The 22,316-nt window shown below is 45.3% G+C and overlaps 1 protein-coding gene across 2 annotated transcripts in view; it reads right to left on the bottom strand.

The window, feature by feature from the left end:
* The window catches only part of LAMA3 (laminin subunit alpha 3), a 1,348,901-nt gene that overhangs the window by 754,022 nt on the left and 572,563 nt on the right, over positions 1 to 22,316 (bottom strand). For both annotated transcript variants that reach the window (XM_069620910.1, XM_069620909.1), the window contains exon 14: positions 9,656 to 9,790. In XM_069620910.1, coding sequence (XP_069477011.1) covers positions 9,656 to 9,790 — 135 coding nt within the window. The remainder of the gene's footprint in view (positions 1 to 9,655; positions 9,791 to 22,316) is intronic.

Below are 22,316 nucleotides of genomic sequence, written 5' to 3'. Positions count from 1 at the left end.
ATCGGAACTGTAGAAAGAAGATTGGCACAATGGCTTGCCCGCAAGACCAGAGTCAGCATTGCACAGAAACCCTCTGATAACCAAAATGCAACCAGACACTTGTCAACAACATTAAGCCATCAGATTAAATGTTCCAGTAAACACATATTTTTCTCACAAAAAGAACTGTCTTCAGGCCAGTGCATTTGAAACCCAAGAACAGCATATAACGCACTTATTTAAATATTTGTATTTACTTACTGAAAACATAAAACTTACAGGAAGCGTTCTGGGAACAAACTATACCACTTTAGAACAAAAATGTTCCACATTTTAAAACCATTAAACATCCATATCTGTGCATGTTAATAAATAGAAGGAATAGCAGTCCCAAAACAATGATTACTTTAAGTGTATTTTATTTTCTATTAGGCATAGTAATAAAATGTTGCATCAGCCAATATTAGCCTAATGCTTAGGTGTTTGTGGGGATGGTAAACAATGTGTGCGTTCAGCTTTTGGCCAGTGGAAATGTCAATCATCAAATATTTCTGAACTCTGTCCACTATCTGAGGGTACTGCCCGCAAAACAAAGCTCCCTGGGCCTACAACACCCAGGACTCTGCCTGCAAGTGTGAAAGCCATCTGGAACACTGTGCTTGGCTCCCAGTGAAACATGGGGCTCTCTGGAGGTTCATTTTCAATAACGTTATTTTTTCTTGGTCACTTGGCCATATCCTGCTTTGCCAGAGGACCATGTGCACCATCTGAGGGTCCTGTCTGTATACAAAGCTCCCTGGGCCTACAACACCTAGGACTCTGCCTCCAAGTGGGGAAGCCATTTTGAACACTATGACTGTCATTACGACTTTGCCGCCAAAATCGGGTCCGGGTTCCCGAAATGGGGAGTTACCGGGCCATTCCGAGTTCAGAGGGCCCGGTAATTCCTCCCTTCAGGAGCCCGGGCCCGGACCTTCCCCATTCCCATTCAGCCCCCATAGGGGAATGGGAGAGGGAGCAAACAACAGGCCGATTACGAGCGGCCCGTTGTTTGCTCCCTCTTCCTCTCACGGGTCCAGCTCTGTACGTCTGGTAAAAGCAGACGTGCAGAGCGGGTCCCGCGAGGGGACCTCATAATCAGGCGGTACGGGGTTGACGGTGCCGGCCCCTTGACCGGCGCGTTAACCCCTTACTGCCTGACTTATAATGAGGCCCTATGATTGGCTCCTATAGAGACATATGACTGTCTAGGGGTACGTTTTCAATAACGTTTTCTTTTCTATGCCACTTTGCCAAATTCTGCTTTGCCACAGGACCCTGGGCACCATCTCAGGGTCCTGTCTGAAAAAAAACGAAGTTCCCTTGGCCTACTACACCCAGGACTCTGCCTGCAAGTGTGGAAACCATCTGGAAACTGTGATTGGCTCCCAGAGGGACATGTGACACTCTGTCTCCCTTATTCGGTTTTCCGTGGGCATCCAGTCCGTGCATCTGCAGCCAAGGGCCAAAAGTAGCAATGTTCTGCTCCCTGTTTGGGCCAGTTAGGGCTGAAAAAGGCAGATGGCCAAATTCCTGGCTCAAGCCCGGACTTTGCCAAGCCTACCCTTTGCCTGACCACTGCGTCCACACATAGGGATCCTACCCCCTAATGACTATCCTTGCATCGCAGACCTCTGTTACCTCACAGGATCCAGAAACATCACTGTTTTGGACCTGTTAACTGTCTTTTGATTACCTATAGCCCCATTATAGCCCAATTCAGAACTTAAACCTGTTTCTTCTCAGACAGCTAGCCACCCATTCCATGTCCACTCCCCCACCTACCTCTGTGCCCTTGTCTCTCTCTCTCCCTTTCTTCATTGACTTCACTTGCCTATTTAGTCTATCCTTCATCATGCATCTTGACTTTGCTCCATTCCTTCTTCTACTCACTTTTCTCTTTCCCTTATCTCATAGCCTCCAGCCTCAAGTTGGTGGTACTTCTGCATCAGTCTCTGTGACCCCATCCTCCTCCTTCCCTCCTGCATCCATACCCCTCAAATAAGATGTTCCTGTGCTGCCAGAATCTTCAAATTATCAATTCCCTTACCTACTGCAAAATTCCTGAACCTCTCCCCACCTCCTATCACTATTTCACTTGGCCCCTGGAATTTACAATCCTTCAGAAACAATTCTTCCTACATCCCGGACCACTTCAACTCTTATCACGCTCAACTTTCACTTCTTGCATCACAGAACCCTGGATCTCCCCTCATGAGCCTGCTTCACAAGCAGCTCTCCACACAGACTCTGATACTTTCCACACAGACTCTGCTACTTTCTCCGACTCTCCCCAATCTGTTGGGGCGGGCAGCAGTGTGGGGTCCCTTATCAATAAGACCATCAACACTGTCTCTCTACCCCCTCTGACATTAACTCTTCCTCTTTTTGAATATCTCTCCCTCCTACTCCTCTCACTATTATGGCGTTCCATAGACACCCTGGTCCTCTCAACTCCTTATTCCCTGATCCAGCCCTTCTCTTTGAGTCACTTCCGACTGATATTCCCTCTGTCATGGGGGACTTTAATCTCCCCAAGCCTTCTTCAGCTACATACTTTGAACTTAAATCCCTCCTATTTGACCACTCCCTCTACTCCATCTCCAACCAGCCTACACACTCTTGAGGGAACACTCTTGACCTCGTCTTACTTTCTAATTCACTCTCCTCCTCTGACCTCTCCACTGACCCTTCTTCTCTGATCACTCTATTGTTCACTTTAACATCCCAGCCTTTCCACCTTCTGCTCCTCATCTCCCTTCTTCAATGATTAAGAGGAAAGTCAGACAGGACTTTCTTGTCCCTTACCTTTATGATGTGAGGACCTTCCTCCTGTCTCTTTCCCCCAATCATGCCTCTTCCATTGACTGTGCTTTCTCTGACTTTCACTGAGCAATTACTCCATTGGAACAACACTATCCTAATTGCACATTCACACCTTCCCATCCCTTCCTCAGCCTTGGATCGCCTCTAAAAGACAGACTCTCAAAACAAGCATGCAGCATGGCCTACGAGGGTGGTGCAAATTGCGGACACCTAACCTACTCCTACAAAATTCCCTTGCTGCCTTAACCTCTGCCAAATCCACCTACTTCGCAAAACTGATTTCCTCCCTTCCCAATCACCCCAGCAATCTTTCATCTACCCTCCAATCCTTGCTCATACCTCCCAAGCTTGTATTCATCACCTCTTCCCTTCCTGCTAATGATTTTGCTCACTACTTTTCCACTAAAATAAAAAAAATTAATGCCACTCTCTCTCCCTCGCACTCTTCTTTTGTCCACCACCTCTCCACCCTACCTCTTCTACTCTCAACTACTTCTCCCCTACCTCACCCATTGAATTAGCCCCCATTCTTTGCATTACCAACCCATCATGCGCTCCTATCGACTCTTTCCTCCCCAAATGGTCAAAGACTTAGTCTCAATTACTTGCCCATATCTCTATGAGCTCTTTAATCTCTCTCTTTTCACGCGACTCTTCACTGCCTCCTTTAAATCTGCATCTGTCTCACCCCTATTGAAGAAACCATCTGCTGACCTAAACATCCTTGCAAACTATTGCCCTCTTTCTCTCCTTTGCCATTATTGAAAAGTCCTTGAGTGGGTGATCTTCAACCGGATCACTAAGCACATTGAGGTTAATGGCCTTGGAGAACCGCTTATATCTGGCATCTGTAGTAAACGCTTCACCAAGAATGCACTCATGCACGTCTCCAACTTTAATTCTCTCTAATACTCAATACTCCATACTCTAGTTTATACTCATCCTTTTGGACCTTTATGCCCCTTTCGACACTGCCGACCTCTCCTCTCTCCTTCTCACTCTCCAGGATATTGGGTTTCGCAAATCTGCTCTTACCTGGGTCACCTTCTATCTGGAACGTTGAGCCTTTAAATTTGCTTGGAACTCACAAACCTCTGACCCCAGCCCTCTTTCCATCATAGTTGCCCAAGGATCCATCGTGGGACCTCTGTTCTTCACACGCACACGCTATGCCTCTGCCCTAGGGAGATTTATCTCATCCTTTGGCATTTACTATCACCATTTTGCTGATGACACTTACAGCTTTTTATAATTTCCGTCATTCTCCCCAACCATCTTGGAATGGATTACCAACTGTCTCACTGCAGTTCATCACTGTCGGGCTCTCTGCTGCCACATGTTGAACTCAGTTCTCTTCCAAGTTCCAATGCCATCCCTTCCCCTCTCCTTTCTCCTTCCCATCTGACCTTCTTGCTCCCTCACACAACGCTCTCAATCTTGGGGTCTTCTTTGATCCTGACCTACAACTGTAACAATTCATCACTACCACTGCTTCTCCTGCTTGTATTTACCTCCACAATATTCAGAAAATATGTCCTATTCTTACTGACAACTCTACAAAAACCCTATTCTCCACTCTCATGCTCCTCAAACTCGGCTACTGCTGAAGCCTACTCCTTGGCCTACCTATCGACTCTTTCCTCCATTAAACAAAGTTGTCAACTTTCCTACCCACACTCGTTACAGCCTGCTCAGATCTTCCCCCACTTCTACCTGCCGACAATATGATGGTTGGTACTCCATGCACAACCGCTCCCTTTTTAAGTTCCTGCTTCCCAGTCTACAAAGTTATCAATGGTCTTGCTTGCTCCTCAGTACCTGTCTGACTGTATCTCAGTTTAATCGCCATCCCGTTCCCTCTGATGCTCCACTGCACTCCCCATCCCATACCATCCCTGTGCCTCCTCTCGCTTCAGCTCTTTCTTCCTACGCGTCGGACTCCGCTGGAATCCACTGCGGATAACAATAAAAGCCACCCCAACACTGGATCCCATCCTCCCTACCTGACCCCACCACCGACTCCAGTGACGCTAAATAATGTAATTTTGTATATTTAAATGGTAATCCTCTTTAATTTGAAGCACTTGTACACTTAATGTTACCTTTGTATGTCATCTGTATTCATACGTTTATTTTTTTCTGTTTTTTAGTTTTTTCCTCTGGAAAATATCCCACTTTATTACACCCTCACATTCTGGCTCACCACTTGTTCTCATCTTTGCGCTATTGTACAGGCACCCTTTGTGGGAATGCCTCCGCCATCTGTAAATGTGTTATTGTAAGTCATGTCTGTTTGAAATTGACATCCTTGTTCTACAAATAAATGCAATTAAATACATGTAAAAATATAAAAACTTGAAACAAACCCTTTACAGATTTCATCACGCCATTTGATGTATAGCGATACACTTGGATGCCCTTTGGTCTTTCCTTAGCTGTTCAGTGTTTTAGAAAATGAGAGACATTTTGCTCCATAAAGTGAGGAAGGTAGTGTACTGCCAAGATGCGGTTCTGATACATTTGGAGGATAAAGTCACCCTCAGTGCAAAGCATTTAATCGTGCCAAGAAACGTGCCCGTTTCTGTCTGATGCAGTAGAGTACCCCAGATACGTCCTCTCCAGTGATTGGGTGAGACCGATGTTAGATCGCTTCAAAGCTATAACTGATGCCCCACCTCCGGACGTCAAGGAAAATGTCCCACATTTTTCAGAGAAAACTGAGTCAATGCATCGACTATGGAAGACAGACTGTGCCTTAAATCGATTGATCCAAAACTAGACACCTGCATTGCAGTAGAGATTAGACAATAGCCACCGTGATGCACACGAGAAAGGGAATAGACAATCTAGCAGACTTCTCATTCACTATCCCACTGGGAACAAAACTAGTGTGCGACTGGAAAGGAGATGTAGGCTTTTGTCAGGGCAGTAGCATACTTCAAGATGTGCATTTAATCACCAATCCCAATCCCTTCTTGCATTTTTTCAGCCATGATGGCACACAGACTTTCACCCTGAGACGGGCAAGATTCCAAACCAAGGGAATATACCTTTGCCATTGAACATATGCCAGGTTGGAGAAATGGACAGGCAGGTTGAGTCTTGTTGGTAGATGTGGTGGTTGAAAACACAGGGGACGCACGTGAATGGAAAACAGCTGTGGAAAAAAATGTTACATTGTGATATGTGATGTAGTATACACAAGGAGGATGGGCAGACGATAGCAACGTTTTCATCTCACCCTAACCATAAAAGCAAATAGCCCCAGAAATATCCGTGACAGGCAAAGTGTTATTCAAAGGCAACAAAGCCATTATTTCCAATGACGTAAAACCAGTGATACTCTTGAGAGCTCCTAGGGAATTTGGGAGATACTTTCCCCCCAATTCAGAGTGTGAGAAGCATACTGGTGGCCTCACATGGAAAAGGACATAGATACAGGTGTGAGCAGATGCAGCGAATGCCGTGCCAGTGACAAGAGACCGCAGACCAGACATGCCCGTTGAAGAGTGTTGAAGGCCCCAATGGCCCTTAGGACAAAGGTAAGGCTAGACATCGTAGGTCTTCTGGAGCAGCTGTAATCAGACAGCCTGTACAGTGTGGTGTTAATGGACTACTTGTCCAAAAGGGTAGAAACATTTCTTGTAAGACGGTAATTGCCATGCTGAAGGAAATATTCAAAAGGGAGATTTGGCGAAAACAACCGATTAAAGGCAATGCTGCCCAGTTGGTGTTCCATGAAACTGTAGGTTTTCTCATAGGCTGCAAAATCGCACCCAGCAGAGCTGCTGGAGATCACCTGTAAGCCAACGGGTAAGTGGAAAGGGCCAATAGATTCATCAAAGTTAGTTGGCAGCAGCATCACACAGTAATGCCAACTATACAGCCTTAGAAGAAGTGACCGCACCGACTGACACCCAATACCATAACTGGAGTGACACCATTTGATATGATGAGGCGTATGAGAGAAGATCTGAGCTTGATTTCGCCATGGTTACCTGATATCAGAGAAGACTCCAATGTGTCAGCAGGTATCGGCTAAAAGGGAACCAAAAGAAGCGGAAGAAATGATAGGATGCAAGACACGCGGTGAGGGCAGAGAATGTACAAGATGCTGATCGAGTTAAGCTAGATGCCAAAGACAGGGAAACCCACTCGAGCTGCAGTTGTCCCAGAAAAGTGATCAAAACAGGGAGGAATGATGTCCTCAATGATGACAACTCAATGTGGGAAATGGAGAGAGTGGTGTTTTATGAAAGGCAAGTAAAAAATAGGCGTGCTTCACCAGTAAAAGTCTCTAGAGGTCATGGGCTTAATTTTAGGGGGGGGAGGACAAGTGGGTTTGCCCCCCCAACTTTTGTGGCACACCATTTTCTCCCACTCATTTGGCAGGGGCTCCTTTCATTTACATGTCATGTCCCTCCCAACATTTTCAGAAACGTTGCTCCACTGCTAGAGGTGTGGGGTAACAACATAGAAACATGTGCAATTGGTTCCGGGAATTGGAAGAAAGGAAGGAATGGTGACCCAGACATGGAAGCGGTGCGTGACACCCCTGTGAAACCTGAGCTACATGGACTGAGTGAGGCCAATGACTGTGGCGGTGAAACCAAATGAAGAATGGAGCACCCTCTCAGTCTCCTGAAAAGCTACCGAGGTAGTCTTAATCTGACTGCAGGATGCCTGCCAGAAACCATGGCTGAATTGTATGGACTACACATTGCAAGTTGCCATCGTTTGCAGAGAGAGGTATAGAGCGGTGCACAGAGCACGCTCCCCACCCGGAGCAGTGTACTGCACAATGACTGCAGAGATGTATGGGATGCTGGGAGAAGCTGTGAGGGCAAGCGTTTAGCACACACACATGGATTACAGAGCAGAGAGGGAGCTACAGCTCCATGTTCACTGCTGAGTCTGGCTCGGCCCCATGATTTGGAAAATGTATTCTCTCATTTGTTCCGCAGGCCCATGCTGTCGGAAAAAGTGCCCATTACTATCTTGGCACTATTGCCCACCCATGCCCTCTGCCTTGCGCCAAGCATCGGGCCACTCTGATTCAGGGTCCTGCCATGCGCAGGTGCAGATGTTGTAACAGCCATAGAGGAGCATTGCCAAACTACAGCTGGTACAAGATGAAGCCATCTGGCTAACCTGGGTCCTGAGACAACACGCGCCAGTGTCAGCTCCGGGGCTCTGGGTGGGCACACGTTGCACATCGCCATATATCTCCCTTTGTAATCGAGGACCCATTGGAAGGTGTAGTCCATACAAAGCACATGTAGCCTTCCTGTTCCTCAGCGAGTTCAGCCGAAGCCAGCATCTCTCTCATGGACACTGCTCCGCGGTGGTGGTTGGCTGAGTTGGCACACTTAACTCCAGGGCATTTACAGGGAATGCTGGGAAGTCTGGAAAAGCTCGGGGGGTGGGTGGGTACGAAGACTACGAGAGACTAGCCCTGCATGCGGCTGGCAAAGGTACGAAACAGGAAGGTTGCGCAGGAACACTCATAGCGTCCTTGCCCAGTTATGTCATTTCCAATCACGTTTAAAACATGAAATTTAGCCGAAACGTGGTTCGTGCCACAATGGTGACTTTTCAAGCTGTATTTTTCAGGTCTTTTGTCTCCAAATAATGTTAAGCATCCAGTGTGAGAACTTTTTTCATTCCAGAGCCACAGCATCGAGGCGCCTGGTCCTGGATTCACTGGATCAATGGCATTGGTGCAGTGACCTGGTGGATAGTTTATTGGTCCTGCCAACCAAGCCCTCTCGTAATTACCAGAGCCGAACTCCTATTCAAGGGAGACCTTCAGGCAACAAATGTTTCCCACATAAAACACTGCCTTTAGGTCAGCATTTAAAAGTGGCAGACTTATTCGAACATGCTTTTCTGGTTTATGAAAAAATGAAACTTACTATAACCGACCTGGCAACAAACCAAACCTGGATACCACATTAGAAGAAACGGTTCCACAGTTTTGAACTGCCAAACGTCAATGGCTGTACATTTTGTTAAACAGAAACAATTACTGATTCTTTATAAGAATCTGCGTAATAAGTAAGTAATTCATTCCAGTATTTTTCATGGACAGGAGAAATGCCATCCTGGCAAATCAATCAAAGGAGATTTTTGCACCTGCCAACAGCAGCGTGTGCATTCACATATCTAGTGCTCATGCAGAATCATGAATCTGATGACACGTGGGTGAAGTTAGTGTTCATGATTATAGTATCTACCAACGTAGCAAAGCTGGCCTGTCAGTTTTAGGCACATCCTTTCTGTCTGCCATGCAGACATACATATTCAAACATCAAAGTTTGCATTTATTTTCTCCCATTGCCCAATAGTTACAATGGGATTTTGTGAAGTCAGATTGTGTTGGTACTGTCAAAGGGCATCATCATGAGTTGGGCGGTATCCCGGCTGTAGGCTGTAATACCACCCAACTGTAACAGAGTTAGCTCCAGCCGGTGCGGCGCCAATAGCGCCAGATCACAGGTTGGGTGTTAACGGAAAATCCCCATTCCCCTTGGGGAATTTTTGCTGCAAATACCAAGCGCTAATACAACCAGCAGTACTTGAGCTGAAAACAGGGCGCTAAATGGCATTTTTACCTCCAGAAAAAAGCTGGAGGTGACACAACCCATATAACGCCCAACTTGTGATCAGGCCAGCCCTTAAATGCAGCAGTATTACCATTACCACTGGATTTAAGGGCTACCACTGAACTTGTAATGAGGCCCACAGTCTGGTAACAATGCTAGGAAACCGTGACACTAATCAGACAACAGGAATTCGCCACGTCCATTACCTTGACAAGCTGGAAAAGAGTGATAACCGGTCGCACACCGATCACAATGAGGACCTTCCGTTTCGGAACGGCACAGGCACTTTCCAGCCGCATCACACACTTCGGGGAGGACACCGGCAGGCTTACAGACACACCCTGGAAAGAATTGAACAATTATTTGTGTTTGCCACCTTCGGGATCACAGGCATGTCCAACTTGAAATTCAGCAAACCTATTTCTAACCTCATTTGCATGCAAATCAATAGTCAAAACCCAGGCAAGTTCAGTATGTCATAATTATTTACAAAATACAAAATACAGTGCACAATTCATCAGAGAATTCCACCTCTTCCTTAAATGGCGCCCTTATTCTACTCAGAAGAGAGAACTAGCTGAATTGAACACCCAGTCCTGTGAAGGAGTTCCCGTCCCAACCCTGTTGGTATGAGTGGGGGCAATGCCGGTTGCCGGGCCCACCACTTTCCATCGGATGCAGGGTCTAGGGCAGTATTGCAAGGCCTCTAGTTACCTACCACAACACCAGGGGCCTAGGACATGGGATCACCACAGGGGATTCTAGTAGTGCAAATGGTCTTTTAAATCCTTCACTGGGTGTACCAATGGGATCCTGCCACTGCTTCTATGAGGAGCCAAAGACATTGAAGAGTAAGAATAATGAGCTAGCGAAGGCTACAAACTTAGATTTGCAAATGGTTGTATTTTTACGGCCTCCCATCCAAGCAAACCACAGAAGGGTTGCTGGTGCTGCCTACGCTCCCTCGCAGACCCTGCCAGTGTTCTCTACTACTCATGCAAACGCAGTGAAATTCCAAGATGCCAAACCATTCCATTAGAGACTCGGAACGCAGAGCAGGGAGGGCAGTGGGGAAAAGATTAAAAGTACCCTAGTCTTCAACGCACAACAAATCTGAAATGCAGCGCAATTACCACCCACAGATGGAGAATGTAGACCGTAGCCCTGCCCACAGGCAAGGGTCAATGCTATACAAAGGTATGGCGAAAGTGGGCATTGATGTTGTTAATTGGGGAAGTGTAATGTAATGTAATTGTCATTTGTATAGCACCATTCACCTTTGGAATGGTCCCAACGGGTTGTATGTTGAACGCCCTTGAGGACGGAAGTCCTCGTTTGGGAAATGTGTCAGAGAGTATAGAACGCATGTGTGCATTTTAGCCAATATAGAAATAGCTAAGGGTGGCCAAGTCCCTTATAGTCACTCATGTCGAGCAGGCATGTGGATGGGTGCTGAGAGGTCGTTTGGAGAGTATGCGAGAGCAGGAGAAACATTATGTGCGCAGCTAGTGGAGTAACAAGGCAGAGGATGAGGTGCAAAGAATGCTGAAGAGGCAGAACATGGAGGAGGAGAAGAAAGCCGCAGAAAGGTGCAGTAAGTGGAGGAGGTGTTGAGAGAACTGATGGCACATAAGGTGGAGGAGGGGAATAGAGAGCAGAATGTGGAGGAGAAAGAGACAGCTGCAGCAGGAGAAGGTGTAGACTAGAGAGACCTGAAAGTGAAGTAGACGCAGGAGACTCAGGAAGAGATGAGGGGCAGGAAGAGGTGGTGAGGCAGAAAGAGCAGAAGTGGCTGAAGAGGGAAGTGAGGTAGGTGGAGTGAAGGAAGGTCAAGCAGGAGAAAGAGGACACATATTGGAAGAGGAGAGGCTCGAGGTGAGGAGGAAGGGACACAAGGTGGTGGAAGAGAAGTCCAAGGAAGAAGAGAGTGCAGAGGTCGGAAAGGCAGAGTACTGAAGCGGAAAGTAGCTTACTGAAGAGGTTGGAGGAAGGGAACACCAACAAACCACGAGAGGGTAGAGACATTTAAAATCAATGAATCCTTCAGAGGCGAAGTGCAGAGAACTAGTAAGAGTGAAAAAGGTGGAAAGAGAGCAGCAATTAAATCAATCACACCAGTGGAAGTGGCGGAGGAGAAAAGGAGGGCAGTGCAGGTGAATCACTGCTTAGTAGGCGGAGAAGAGGACCATAGCGCCTGGCACAAGGGCGGCGTAAAGTTCCTTGGAGATGCAGGACCAGTAGTAGTCAAATAGAAAATGTCTGACTACCAGCTGTGTAAGGGAAGCGCAAGGTGGAACACGCTTGTGGAGAGACAACAAAGAGGCTAGCCAACAGATAGCTTGATGGTTAGCAATGAGGCATGGAAACATGTCCCCAGACATAAGAAACCATTGGTTCAGTGAGGAGGATAGTTAGAGAGGCTTCAGTTACAGTATCAAGCCCCTCTGACAGGTAAGCACTGTAGGGCGTGGCCATGCACCTTGAGATCCTCCTAGCATACCTCTGCTCTCAGAGATACTGTGGACCCCACACTAGCAAAGTTTGGAGCTTCAGCAGGAGTATTTACTTTACCTAAAAGATGCTGTCCAACCTGTGGCTACCAGGAAAGGCCCACCCAGAACCATGCCATCATTTAACCCATGCAAGGGCTGATCAAGGGACTTGTTGAACCTTTGTGATTGTCTTCATTCTCCATCAAGCCGGATTGGATGGACAGGTATCAACTGGAGACCCCATTGGCAGAAGGGAGAGGCATCAAGAGTCCCAGAAACCTGGCAGACCCGTTAAGGCCAGGAATCACCATTACCCAGGAGAGGGAACCTGGAAATTAGTTATGTTTCTATCAAACCACCAATACAATCAGGACTTTACAGAATCCCATGGCAGAGGGTAGTTAGGGAGACCTATTGCTATGGTAGCTAGTTTGGTATCCTTATTGATATCCCTGGAGCTAGACCCCCTTCCGTATAAAGGCCCCCTTATTGTTAATTTTCCAAATAAAGATCCTAGTTCTCGACTGTAACCTTAATTATCTGGCGTGTTTTATCCATGTCTTTGTGACAGTCCTTTTACTTATGCACAGAAGCCATTTACAGTCCTTTTACCCACCAACTGAAGCCATTTACAGTATTTTGTAGGCAACCAAACTAGTTAAAGTGTATCAGAGACTACGTCCTGATTCTAAAACCATCACTCTGACATAGAGAACATTTCCATCTGATTCTCCTTCCCCGGGGCAAACCCCTGCCTCCTTTACCAAGATCACAAACCTCAGCTCCATTTTGAAGCTATCCCCTTCTTCACACTATAGGACAACCAAATGGGCAGATCTGAGTTCTTCCTTTTGCTCCTTTTTAAAAGACAATTCTACTGTACGTGTCCTACTGTCATAAAGTTACCAATGACAATACTTCAGTCGCAACAAGATCGAACTAAAGCAACAGTCTCTACCATGATCTCCCTCTGTTCATCATAAGCAGGTTTCAAAGAACCCAGAATGCCATGACCTTCTCCCTATTGAGACGACGCAAGGTGGCAAGCCTCCCCAAGAATCACCCTATTAGTACTAGGACGAGGAAGAGACCAACTAAAGAGATGCATCCTCATTTTGTTAACACACACATATTGACCTCAGCAATGTACTGGGACGAGGGGGAAGACAACAAGAGCAAGACCAGACTACCGTTCTAATGGTGAGCGGTCTAGTCTTTTCTGGACTTATCAGGGTGGCAGGAACTTTAAAACCTGACATCCTTTGGTAAATCGAGTCAGCTGTGAAAGCAGTGTCAGCTGTGCAGGCAGAGCAGAGGCAGCTATAGAACAAGCTGGGTGCAGGCAGCAGCGGTGTGGCAAGCGGAGCACTCGAGACCCGAAAAGGAATGCAGAGTTTATTCAGTGGCAAGCATAGCTGAAAGACTCTGGAGGGTGGTGGCAGACCAAAGGAAGGAGACCGGCATGACCGAGCGAAGCAGTCAAGCAAGTCCCAAGCTGCAGGAGGAGCATCGCCAGGTGAGCGGAGCCACAGACAGCCACTTGGAACACAATCGAGGTACTGCATGAGAAGGAGAAAACCTGTGGCGGTTGAGGACCTTGCAACAAAGCCGTAAGCTACGACCGGTGAGTGACTCAAGACGGGGGAACGCGGGGTTGGCAGGCGATATGTAACGCAAGCAAAGAACATTAAGTGGAAACAAGTATTTTGGGGAATGCCAAAGGAAGTGAAAGTAAATCTAAACATTTTTGAATGCCGAACAAAGTGAAAGTCAAGTACTTTCAAATGCCAAACAAAGTGAAAGCAATTAGGAACACTTTTGAATACCGAACAGAGTGAAAGCAAGTTTTGAGCAATCTTAAACATTAAACTGAGTGAATAAAAGTTGGAAATCTGCCTAAATACGGTGAACTGCAATATATGAGAAAATAGATAAGGGCAAATGCAAAAAGGAGAATAAAAGGAACAGCCTGTTATAAATACACATTGGCAGGAACCAGGAGAATGTAAGAAAGTGCAACCGGTGCATTGTGATCCACCAAGCCACTCTGCAGTGTCTGGAGAGTGTGACACAGGTGGAGAAATCACAGAGCACTGTCAAGCTGACACAGTGGCCTAGTGCTAATGGAAAAGCAGCAAGGAAGGTGCATCGGTTGCATAACCTGTAAAGGGTGGACCGTGTGTTCCAAAAACTGTGCCTAGACCGAGTGCACCCCTGTACTGAAACCCCCCACGAAGATGATTATGTTTATACTACAACAAACTCTGATGTCACTTTTGAAGTTAAAAAACTGAACTGCCTATGTGAGCTGGTGAAAAGTACCCGTAGTATAACAGCTGGGAAGTGTCCCAAGGAAGTGTGTTGTTTTGAAAAGCTGGAAGATTTGAACTCTTGCGGAAGGGAATGCCTATACCTTGTGACCTGTTTTGAACTTGGGGAAGGGGAACGCTGATTGCATGCCAAGAGCTGGAAGAAGCTCTGAACTTTACTTTGAACACTCTTCATTTTGATGCTGACATCCCTACACATTGTATGCAGTTAGACATGAGGGCAAGTATAGGTTTTGGACAGAGACAGACATTTGCTTTGGACTTCCTGACTCAGACTATCCTTAGTTTTCTTCAGAGAGGGAAATCCCACCTTAGCAAAGGGCAAGTTAGGCCTTACTCCATCCCGCTCTTTAAGTTAACAAAACCTTGAAGACATAACTTGAGGCTGTTGTCTGTGTCTCCTTCATGATCCATGACACAACTTCATTATACATCTTCCCTTTCACACTTGTTGTTGTGGTTTTTATGACAATACCCATAGACCAAAAGTGGCTCTGGGTAGCATTCACTCTTGTGTGTCAACCAATGTCTAAACTGTTATCAAGAGATGTTGCACCTTGTATTAGGCTAATACCCTCCACACTAAAGAGGGTGGTACACAGTGGTACTCCTAAATGTTAAGTTAAAATCTGCCCGTTTGTTTCTGTAATCCTCCAAAAAAGTGAATTGTTTTGTGTATCATCACTAGTATTTTGAGATTAAAATCATTAATCCTAAATCCCAGCTGTGTGGTTCTCCCATCCTGATTCTTTTTCTTAACTTATCCTTCATGATGCCTTCACAGTCCCCATTCTTCATCTGGGAATTCAAAACATTACCTTTGCGCTAGACACCTCTGATTCTCCTCCACAAAGCTCCCCCATGTTCCCCACTGCAGGAAGGCCCGGGTTGGGGATCACACCTTTTCCACCTTCACCTTTGGCCTCTAGTCTGGGTCTCCCTAATGGAAACTCTCATTGTATTCCACCATCTCCCCCAGCCTCCTGTTTTTAGTTCAGAGAGACCTTAGTAATCATAGTAATCATTTACTTTGCTTTATAAAAAAATAAATGTTTTAAAGAAGTACAACATTAAAAAATAACATATTTCTACCATCATTAACAATGCATTTTAAAAATTACAGTACACACATTATACAAGTAATATCCTTTCAATAAAGGAAATCTGCATAACACTATGGGCCTCATTACACGGTAGGCGGTAGGGATTTACCGGCACCGGTAAAATACTGGTACCGGTAAATCCCTGCCGCCTTACTACGAGGTCCCTTAGCGGGTTGGAGTTTTAACGCCTGCTTTTTGCAGGCGTTAAATACCAACCCGCTAAGGGACCTCGGAGCTAATTACGGCACCGCAAAATTGCGGTGCCGTAATTAGCGCCTTCCCCATTCCCATAGAGCCCTATGGGGCAGAAATGGGAATGGGGAAGGGCAATGGCGGAAGGGGGATTTACCGCCCCTCCAACCTTGGGATGGGGCGGTAAATCCCCTTTCCGCCAAGGCGGTGCCGGTATTTTACCGGCATGAGCCATGGCGCTAATAGCGCCATGGCTCACCGCCTACCGTGTAATGAGGCCCTATGACAGTAAACTATACATATGAAAGTGCTTTCCTACCAATATTAAAAATGCAATAAACAGAGTTTGTTTAAGGGGCTAAACTTTCTGCTAAATGCCTGTTTTCCTTAGTGGACATTCACGTGGATCATTTTTTTGAGTCAGCTGAAATGTTATTTGTCATAGTGGGCATAGGTTTGGAATTGAAAATATCAAAGAAGACATACTTCTGTCATATGCTCAGGCTGACATGTGATGCAACAGGCAATCTCATACTCCAAGGCCCTGCCACTGGTCAGTCTCTACCACTTACTACGCGTTGCTGGCAGTGTCATATGAGGGTTCTCACTGGTCATTACTTCCACCCAGCATGGCCACTGGAATGTGAGTAGACCGGGTTGCATGGGCATGGCGTTGAGCTCCATGCTAACACTGCTCTGCCCCCAACACAGCTGCATCATTTGCCAATTCAATTTTACTGAGCAGGCACTGTTTAGACACTTTCTCCCAGCTCTACACCAGCTATTAGCTAATCAAAAAATAGGTGGGCTTTACTGGATCAGTACGGTGTCTCGCCAAAGCCATGGGCCGTTGAGTGTCACAAGCGATCATTTCCAGCCCCGTGAAGGACGACACAGAGACCCCCTCTCTCAAAGGGGCGAGGAGACAACACGGCTAACCTATGTTTGGTAGCCGGGCATTTTAGCTTGATGGAATAACTGTCTGCCCCAGGCGGTAGTAATTCTACTTTATTGAGGACCCAGGTGTCAGGGGTGTAACTACCAGTGGAGCGTGTAATGCAGCTGTACTGGGGCTCGCAATGGGGTTCAGGAAGAGGAGCTCAGTATAAGTCGCCCAAGAAATCACCATGCCACTGTTCACCTAGCAAATGTGTATGGCACTGCAAGATTATTTGTCAATATTTCTCTGCAACATCTTGTGCTTGCTGCAGCTGTTCATCCTAAAGCAAACTAGAGACCCACGCATTGTACGGTTACTATTATTGCTGGATTTACTATGAATTGACAGCCTGAGAATGGGTGGCAGCGCAACTATGCTGCTAGAGAAGAGATCTTCAGATGCGGCCAATCAGAGTTCAAGTTCACTTTCACACCCTCACGCCAACATAGAAGCAGGAACTGGTTGCTCAGGTGCTGAGCTTAACTCGATAAGCAGCTAGCCAGGACTCAGAGATCCATGCCTGACTTAAATAACTTGTTATAAACAGAATGACACGCTCACTTGTATTTGACATACACATGTCTTATTGTGTAGCTTAACCTGTACTCTCAGCTGCGCCTGAAGAACCTCTGAACTGAACTGTTTCTCGCCAGCAGGCACACGTTGCGATTATTAAGCTATCAAGCAGCATCTGACACTTATATACAATCATTTAGTTAATTCTACCAGTTCCCAGGTGGTCCTTTCTTATAGTACCCATTTTCAGTAATGTGCTCCTGCCCACTTTTAAAAGCAAACTCTTTGTTGTTTTGTTTACAGTAATGCAAAGTTTTCATTGGGCGTTAAATATGCATCTCACTAAAGAAAGCATCATTTGAGTTCTATTTAATTTCTTTACCTCACAAATATCTGGCTGCCTCCCTAACTTCCTCTACATGACGGACACTTTAATTAAAGTAATTTCCTTGATTCACATTGGGTTTCTTTGCCATTTGCTTAAACCTGAAACAGATTTTCTCGTTTGTCATTGTCAGCAAGAATCGAAACGATTTGTTCTGTTAATTTTAAGTGTGTGCATAATACTTTGCTTTACTAAGTTCCACAGTGGAAGTCATATTTTTGATATGTGACTTACTAATACATTTACAATTATTGTCGAAATTAATGTTTGCAATTTCTCCATTTTATTGCTGATTGTTGAAGCCCTTGCAATAAACACTTTTGACCTAACCTATTAATTAATCAATTCAAGCACTCGTACATGTATTAATTCATTACACAAGACTCACCCTGGCTGTGACAATATTTAAATTATATTTTTCTTCAAGCTGCTGGCTCCTCCACGAAAGGGACGACTCATGATGATTTTATCATGTACATGCATATGGAATTTCCTCAGAGAAACCTATATCTTTGGCGTCTCGGATATTGCACTGCATGATTTATGTATTTGATCTCAGGTGGCATCTGTGATCTTGCAATGTCCTACCCCACAGTCAACATATGGGAGCATTTCCAACATTCTCAGAACTCCAATTGCGGAAACAGTTCACATTCAGCCTTAATTACTCAGGTTTACCTTCTGGAATGCTCTGACATCAAGACACACTCAGGCCAGAGAAATTCAGCCAAATGGCAGTTATTCCTGCCACTTCCCATTAAGGCCCCTGTTATTGTTTGAAGAGATGTAGTTCACTCACCCCGTTCCTGGTGTGTTACACACATTAAATGACTTGTAGGAGTGTGGAATGGTGGGAGACATGTCTGGGCAGCCCTAGTAGGGTTTGTTGTCCCCTTTTCATTGCTTTCAATGGTGTTAAGACAAGTCTTGCTATGCCCTTGGTTTGAATTGCCGTTTTATTGAACTAAGTAAGTTCCATGGGAACATTTTGTTGTACAGTTCAAAGTGTGCGTCAAATGTTATGTTATGTTAATGAGACTTGTACCACACACCGCTGCCATTTTTCATGATCTCCAGGCGCTCTGGCAGATCTGAGAAGGAAGAGGGTTGGGATAGTAGGTTAGTAGGATTGAGAGGGGAAAGTGCATGAGAGCTTTGATGTGCTGTTGGTAGCTTCAGTTCGGAAAAAAACAATCACTGTGTGTTGGTATGATGTTGTTAGATTGGCATTTGTGTGATGTTTTTGTGGAAGGTTGTATGCGCTGTGTTTCATGTGCGTGTTGGGTGCTGTGGACAGCTGGTAAAGTGTGTGCGGTTTGGGTGTTTTCTTTTTATCGTCTGTGTCATGTTACTTGTGTGTTGGGTGGTGGGTATTCCGAGTGTTAGAGAGTTCTGCTAGTGTTAGTCGGGGTTGTCTGTGAGTTTTTACAGTGGGTTAGCCCTTCGGCTTAGTCTTATTTCTATTCTGTTCGGGTGGATTTTCTTTGGGTGTTGCCATCTTGTAGGGTTCTCTTGCGTTGTGGTGGCGGGAATTGTTGCTCCAATGTGTTCTTCAATTTGGTGCATTAAAGAGCCATTTTTGTACCAGTTTCCTGAATTTCATGTGATCTCCTGTTGTTCGTAGTTCAGAGTTCCACCGCTATGCAGGAGAATGCTGATCTCCCAAACGTTTGTTTTGAGTGTTGTTGCGGTTTGAGTCGAATGTCGTTACAGGATCTTAGTGTTCGTGTTGGTTTGTAGATGGAGATTTTCTTCGCCTGCTCTGTTTGATATGCAGTGAGTTTTAAAGAAGATTTATTTTTTGACTGGTAGCCAATGCGGCGTTCTCAGCGCTGAAGTGATGTGTTCTCTTCTAGTTAGTCTAAGGAGTAGTCTTGCGCTGCTTTTTCTATTCATTGTAGCTTCTTCATGAGCTATTGTGGAATACCAAGGTAGATGATTTTAGCATAGTCTATTCTTGACATGACGAGAGAGATGACTGCGAGTGTTCTGCGTGTGAACGAGAAGAAGGGAAGTATCTTCTTGATTGTGTGTAGGTGGAAGAAGCATTTCTTCATTACTGCGTTGACTTGTGGTTCGAGTGTTAGTTCGTTGTCCATTAGGATTCTGAGATTTGGGACCACTTTGGATGGTTCTGGTGAGTTTCCCAGGCCAGTGCGCAATTGGCATGTGGTGATTATTCAATCATGATTTTGGTTTTGTCTGGGTTGAGTTGAAGGCTATTGGTGCACATCCACTAGTTTAGTTCACTGAGGCAGTCAGTGAGTGTTGTATTTTGTTCTACACTGCCATGTTTCTGATGAGGTTAATCAGGAGGGTCATATAGATGTTGAAGAGTAGCGCAGACAGCGATGAGTCCTGTGGGACTCCATATTTTGTTTTCGGAGGTGCTGATTTGAAAGTCGCTAGCCAGGTTGTTTCTGTTCTTTCTGTCAAGAATGATTTTAGCCAGAGGAGAGCTGTGTTGCAGATCCCAATATCATCTAGTCTTTTGCCGAGGGTGTCGGGGCTGACTGAGTCAAAGACTGCTATGAGATTGAGTAGTATTAATGCTGAATTTGTGTTGGAGTCTATGTTGGTCTTTAGCACGTCCCATATAGATAGAGGAGCAGTTTAAATTCTTCTCATGGGTCTGAAGCCTAATTGTGCCCGATTCAACAGCTGGTTGCGTTCTACTTATTCCAAGATTTGTTCATAGACGTAGCTTTTCAGAAGCTTTGTCATGTATGGAATACTTGAAATTGGTCGGTAGTGTGAAGGCATCATGAAGCAAGAAACAGTGAACCGACTTAAAGTTCAAAATACAATACTTTATTTAATCAAATGTCAGGATAGTAGAAGGCCTAACTTGACCAATGCTAAGATGGGATTTCCCTACCGGAAGGAAACTAAGGAAAGTCTGAGTCAAAGAGTTCAACTTAAAAGTCTGTCTGTGTACCAAAACCTATACTTGCCCTCACAACTAAAGCCAAGCAATGTGTAGGGATGGCAATAATAAAAGAAATAGTGTTTAACTTAAAGTTCTCAGCTTCTTCCAGCTCCCAGCTCTACTTCAGCTCCCCTTCCCCAGGTGTAAGAAAGTTCCACAAAAGTCTCAGGAATACCTTTCTCAGTTTCAAGGCAATATAGTTCAAAACGATCCGTGGGGTTCCCTTCCCCATGTTCCAAACAACACAGTTCAAAAACTAAAGGTTGTGAGGTTCTGTTCTCAAGACAACACTTGTAGTTCCTCGAGTCTCAGGGTTTCCTTCCCCAAGACTTTAATTTCACCACAATAATGTCTTTAGTTTTCAGCATTCAGGGCTCACTGGTCTAGGAGCAGTTGTTAAACCTCACGGTGCACCCATCACAGGTCACGCAACCAGGATCCCTGGACTCTTCCGCCCACACGGGTTCCTTGGCACCTGCTCATGTGCACCAAGCCACCTTTACTTAGTTCCTCTTTATCCACCTCTTGGATGTTTGTGATGATTTACACTCCTCTGATTCTCCTTGTCAGCCTCGTGGCTCTGCCTTCACGTGTTGCACACCTCTTGCCAGTCTTTGGCCTTGCCACACTGTATTCACTCTTAAAGTTCTCTTTGAGTGGGTTTAGTTTATTCCCCTCCTTTGTATGGCACTCTGTCACACTTGCGTTCTTTTCTGCAATTCGTTTTCACATGGGCAGTTTGGCAATCCTCTGTTACTTGCTTTGCCCATAAAGGTTTATTCCATTAAGTGTTTAATATGCTTAACTTCAAGGTCTCAATCAATTTGTGGTGCAATATGCATTCATGTTATTTTAATTTGAAATTCCCATTCAGTTCAGTATGCAATATATGTTTCTTTTGCTTAAATTGAAGTTCCCAATCAATTCGGTATTCAATATATATCTGTTTGGCTTAAATTGAAGTTCCCGTTTAATTCGGTATTCAATATACATTTGTTTTATTTGAATTTTGTGGACCGTTGCTTATTTGTGGTCTGCAAGGAGTGCGTCAGTACTCAAGTGCCCTCCCCGACACTCACTGGCTTCCTGCATCTCCTCTTGGCGGTGCCTGCTGCTTCTTCTCCGCTTCTGAAGCTGGGAAGTCCATCTTCACGAACCCCACTCGAGTACCATGTGTTTTCGTCTGCACACCGGCACCTGGAATACTTCTTCATGGATGCAGACAGCAACCTTTCTTCATTTGGCTTTCCAGCAGCTCATGCTGCCTGCTGTAAGGAAGGCATAGTATCAAACAGTGAAGACAGACACAAGTGATCACTGTTCAAGGGTGTTTATTGAACTTCAATGGGTTGGTTGAACACCTATCTAATCCTAAATCTAAGGATGGGAGCAAGCTATGACGATCAAATAATAATAACGCAGTCCTAGTGGAGTCTCTGTCAAAATAAAAGGGCCTATAGCAATAAACCTATTGCCAATCCTTACTTCTAAACATATATGGTGTGAGAAAACGATGTATGCAAAAGTAAAGTGCCCAAGAAACAATATGTCAGGATAGATGAGCAGTTGGTTTCCCTTCCCCACGTTTTCAGCAAGGGACAAGGTGGCACTCTCGAGTTTCACAGACACTCTGGCTTCTCTGCCACAAGGATGCAGTTAAGAAAATAGGTATACATGCCTTCTGCGCCAAAGTCTCTTTTCCAATAAAAGTCTGTTATTGCAGAGCATCTGGTGTAACAAACAAGCATCCAAGTTGTTTTCTCTTTAGGGGTTTCACATTCACAAGTTCACAATTGGTCCCCCTCGATCGGGCTTGGGCCACTTTAAACACAAGTTCACAATTGGTCTCCCTCGATCGGGCTCGGACCACTTTAAACACAAGTTCACAATTGGTCTCCCTCAGTCGGGCTCAGACCATGGTCTCCCTCAATTGGGCTCGAACCTTATAATCTTGCTTTCCTTTTGTTATCGAAATTCGAA

This window comes from Ambystoma mexicanum, chromosome 5q (genome assembly GCF_040938575.1).
Source record: "Ambystoma mexicanum isolate Mex_15411 chromosome 5q, UKY_AmexF1_1, whole genome shotgun sequence".
NCBI lineage: Eukaryota > Metazoa > Chordata > Amphibia > Caudata > Ambystomatidae > Ambystoma > Ambystoma mexicanum.
Note: the sequence above shows the minus strand (reverse complement) of the source record. Positions and strands in the feature narration are given on the sequence as shown.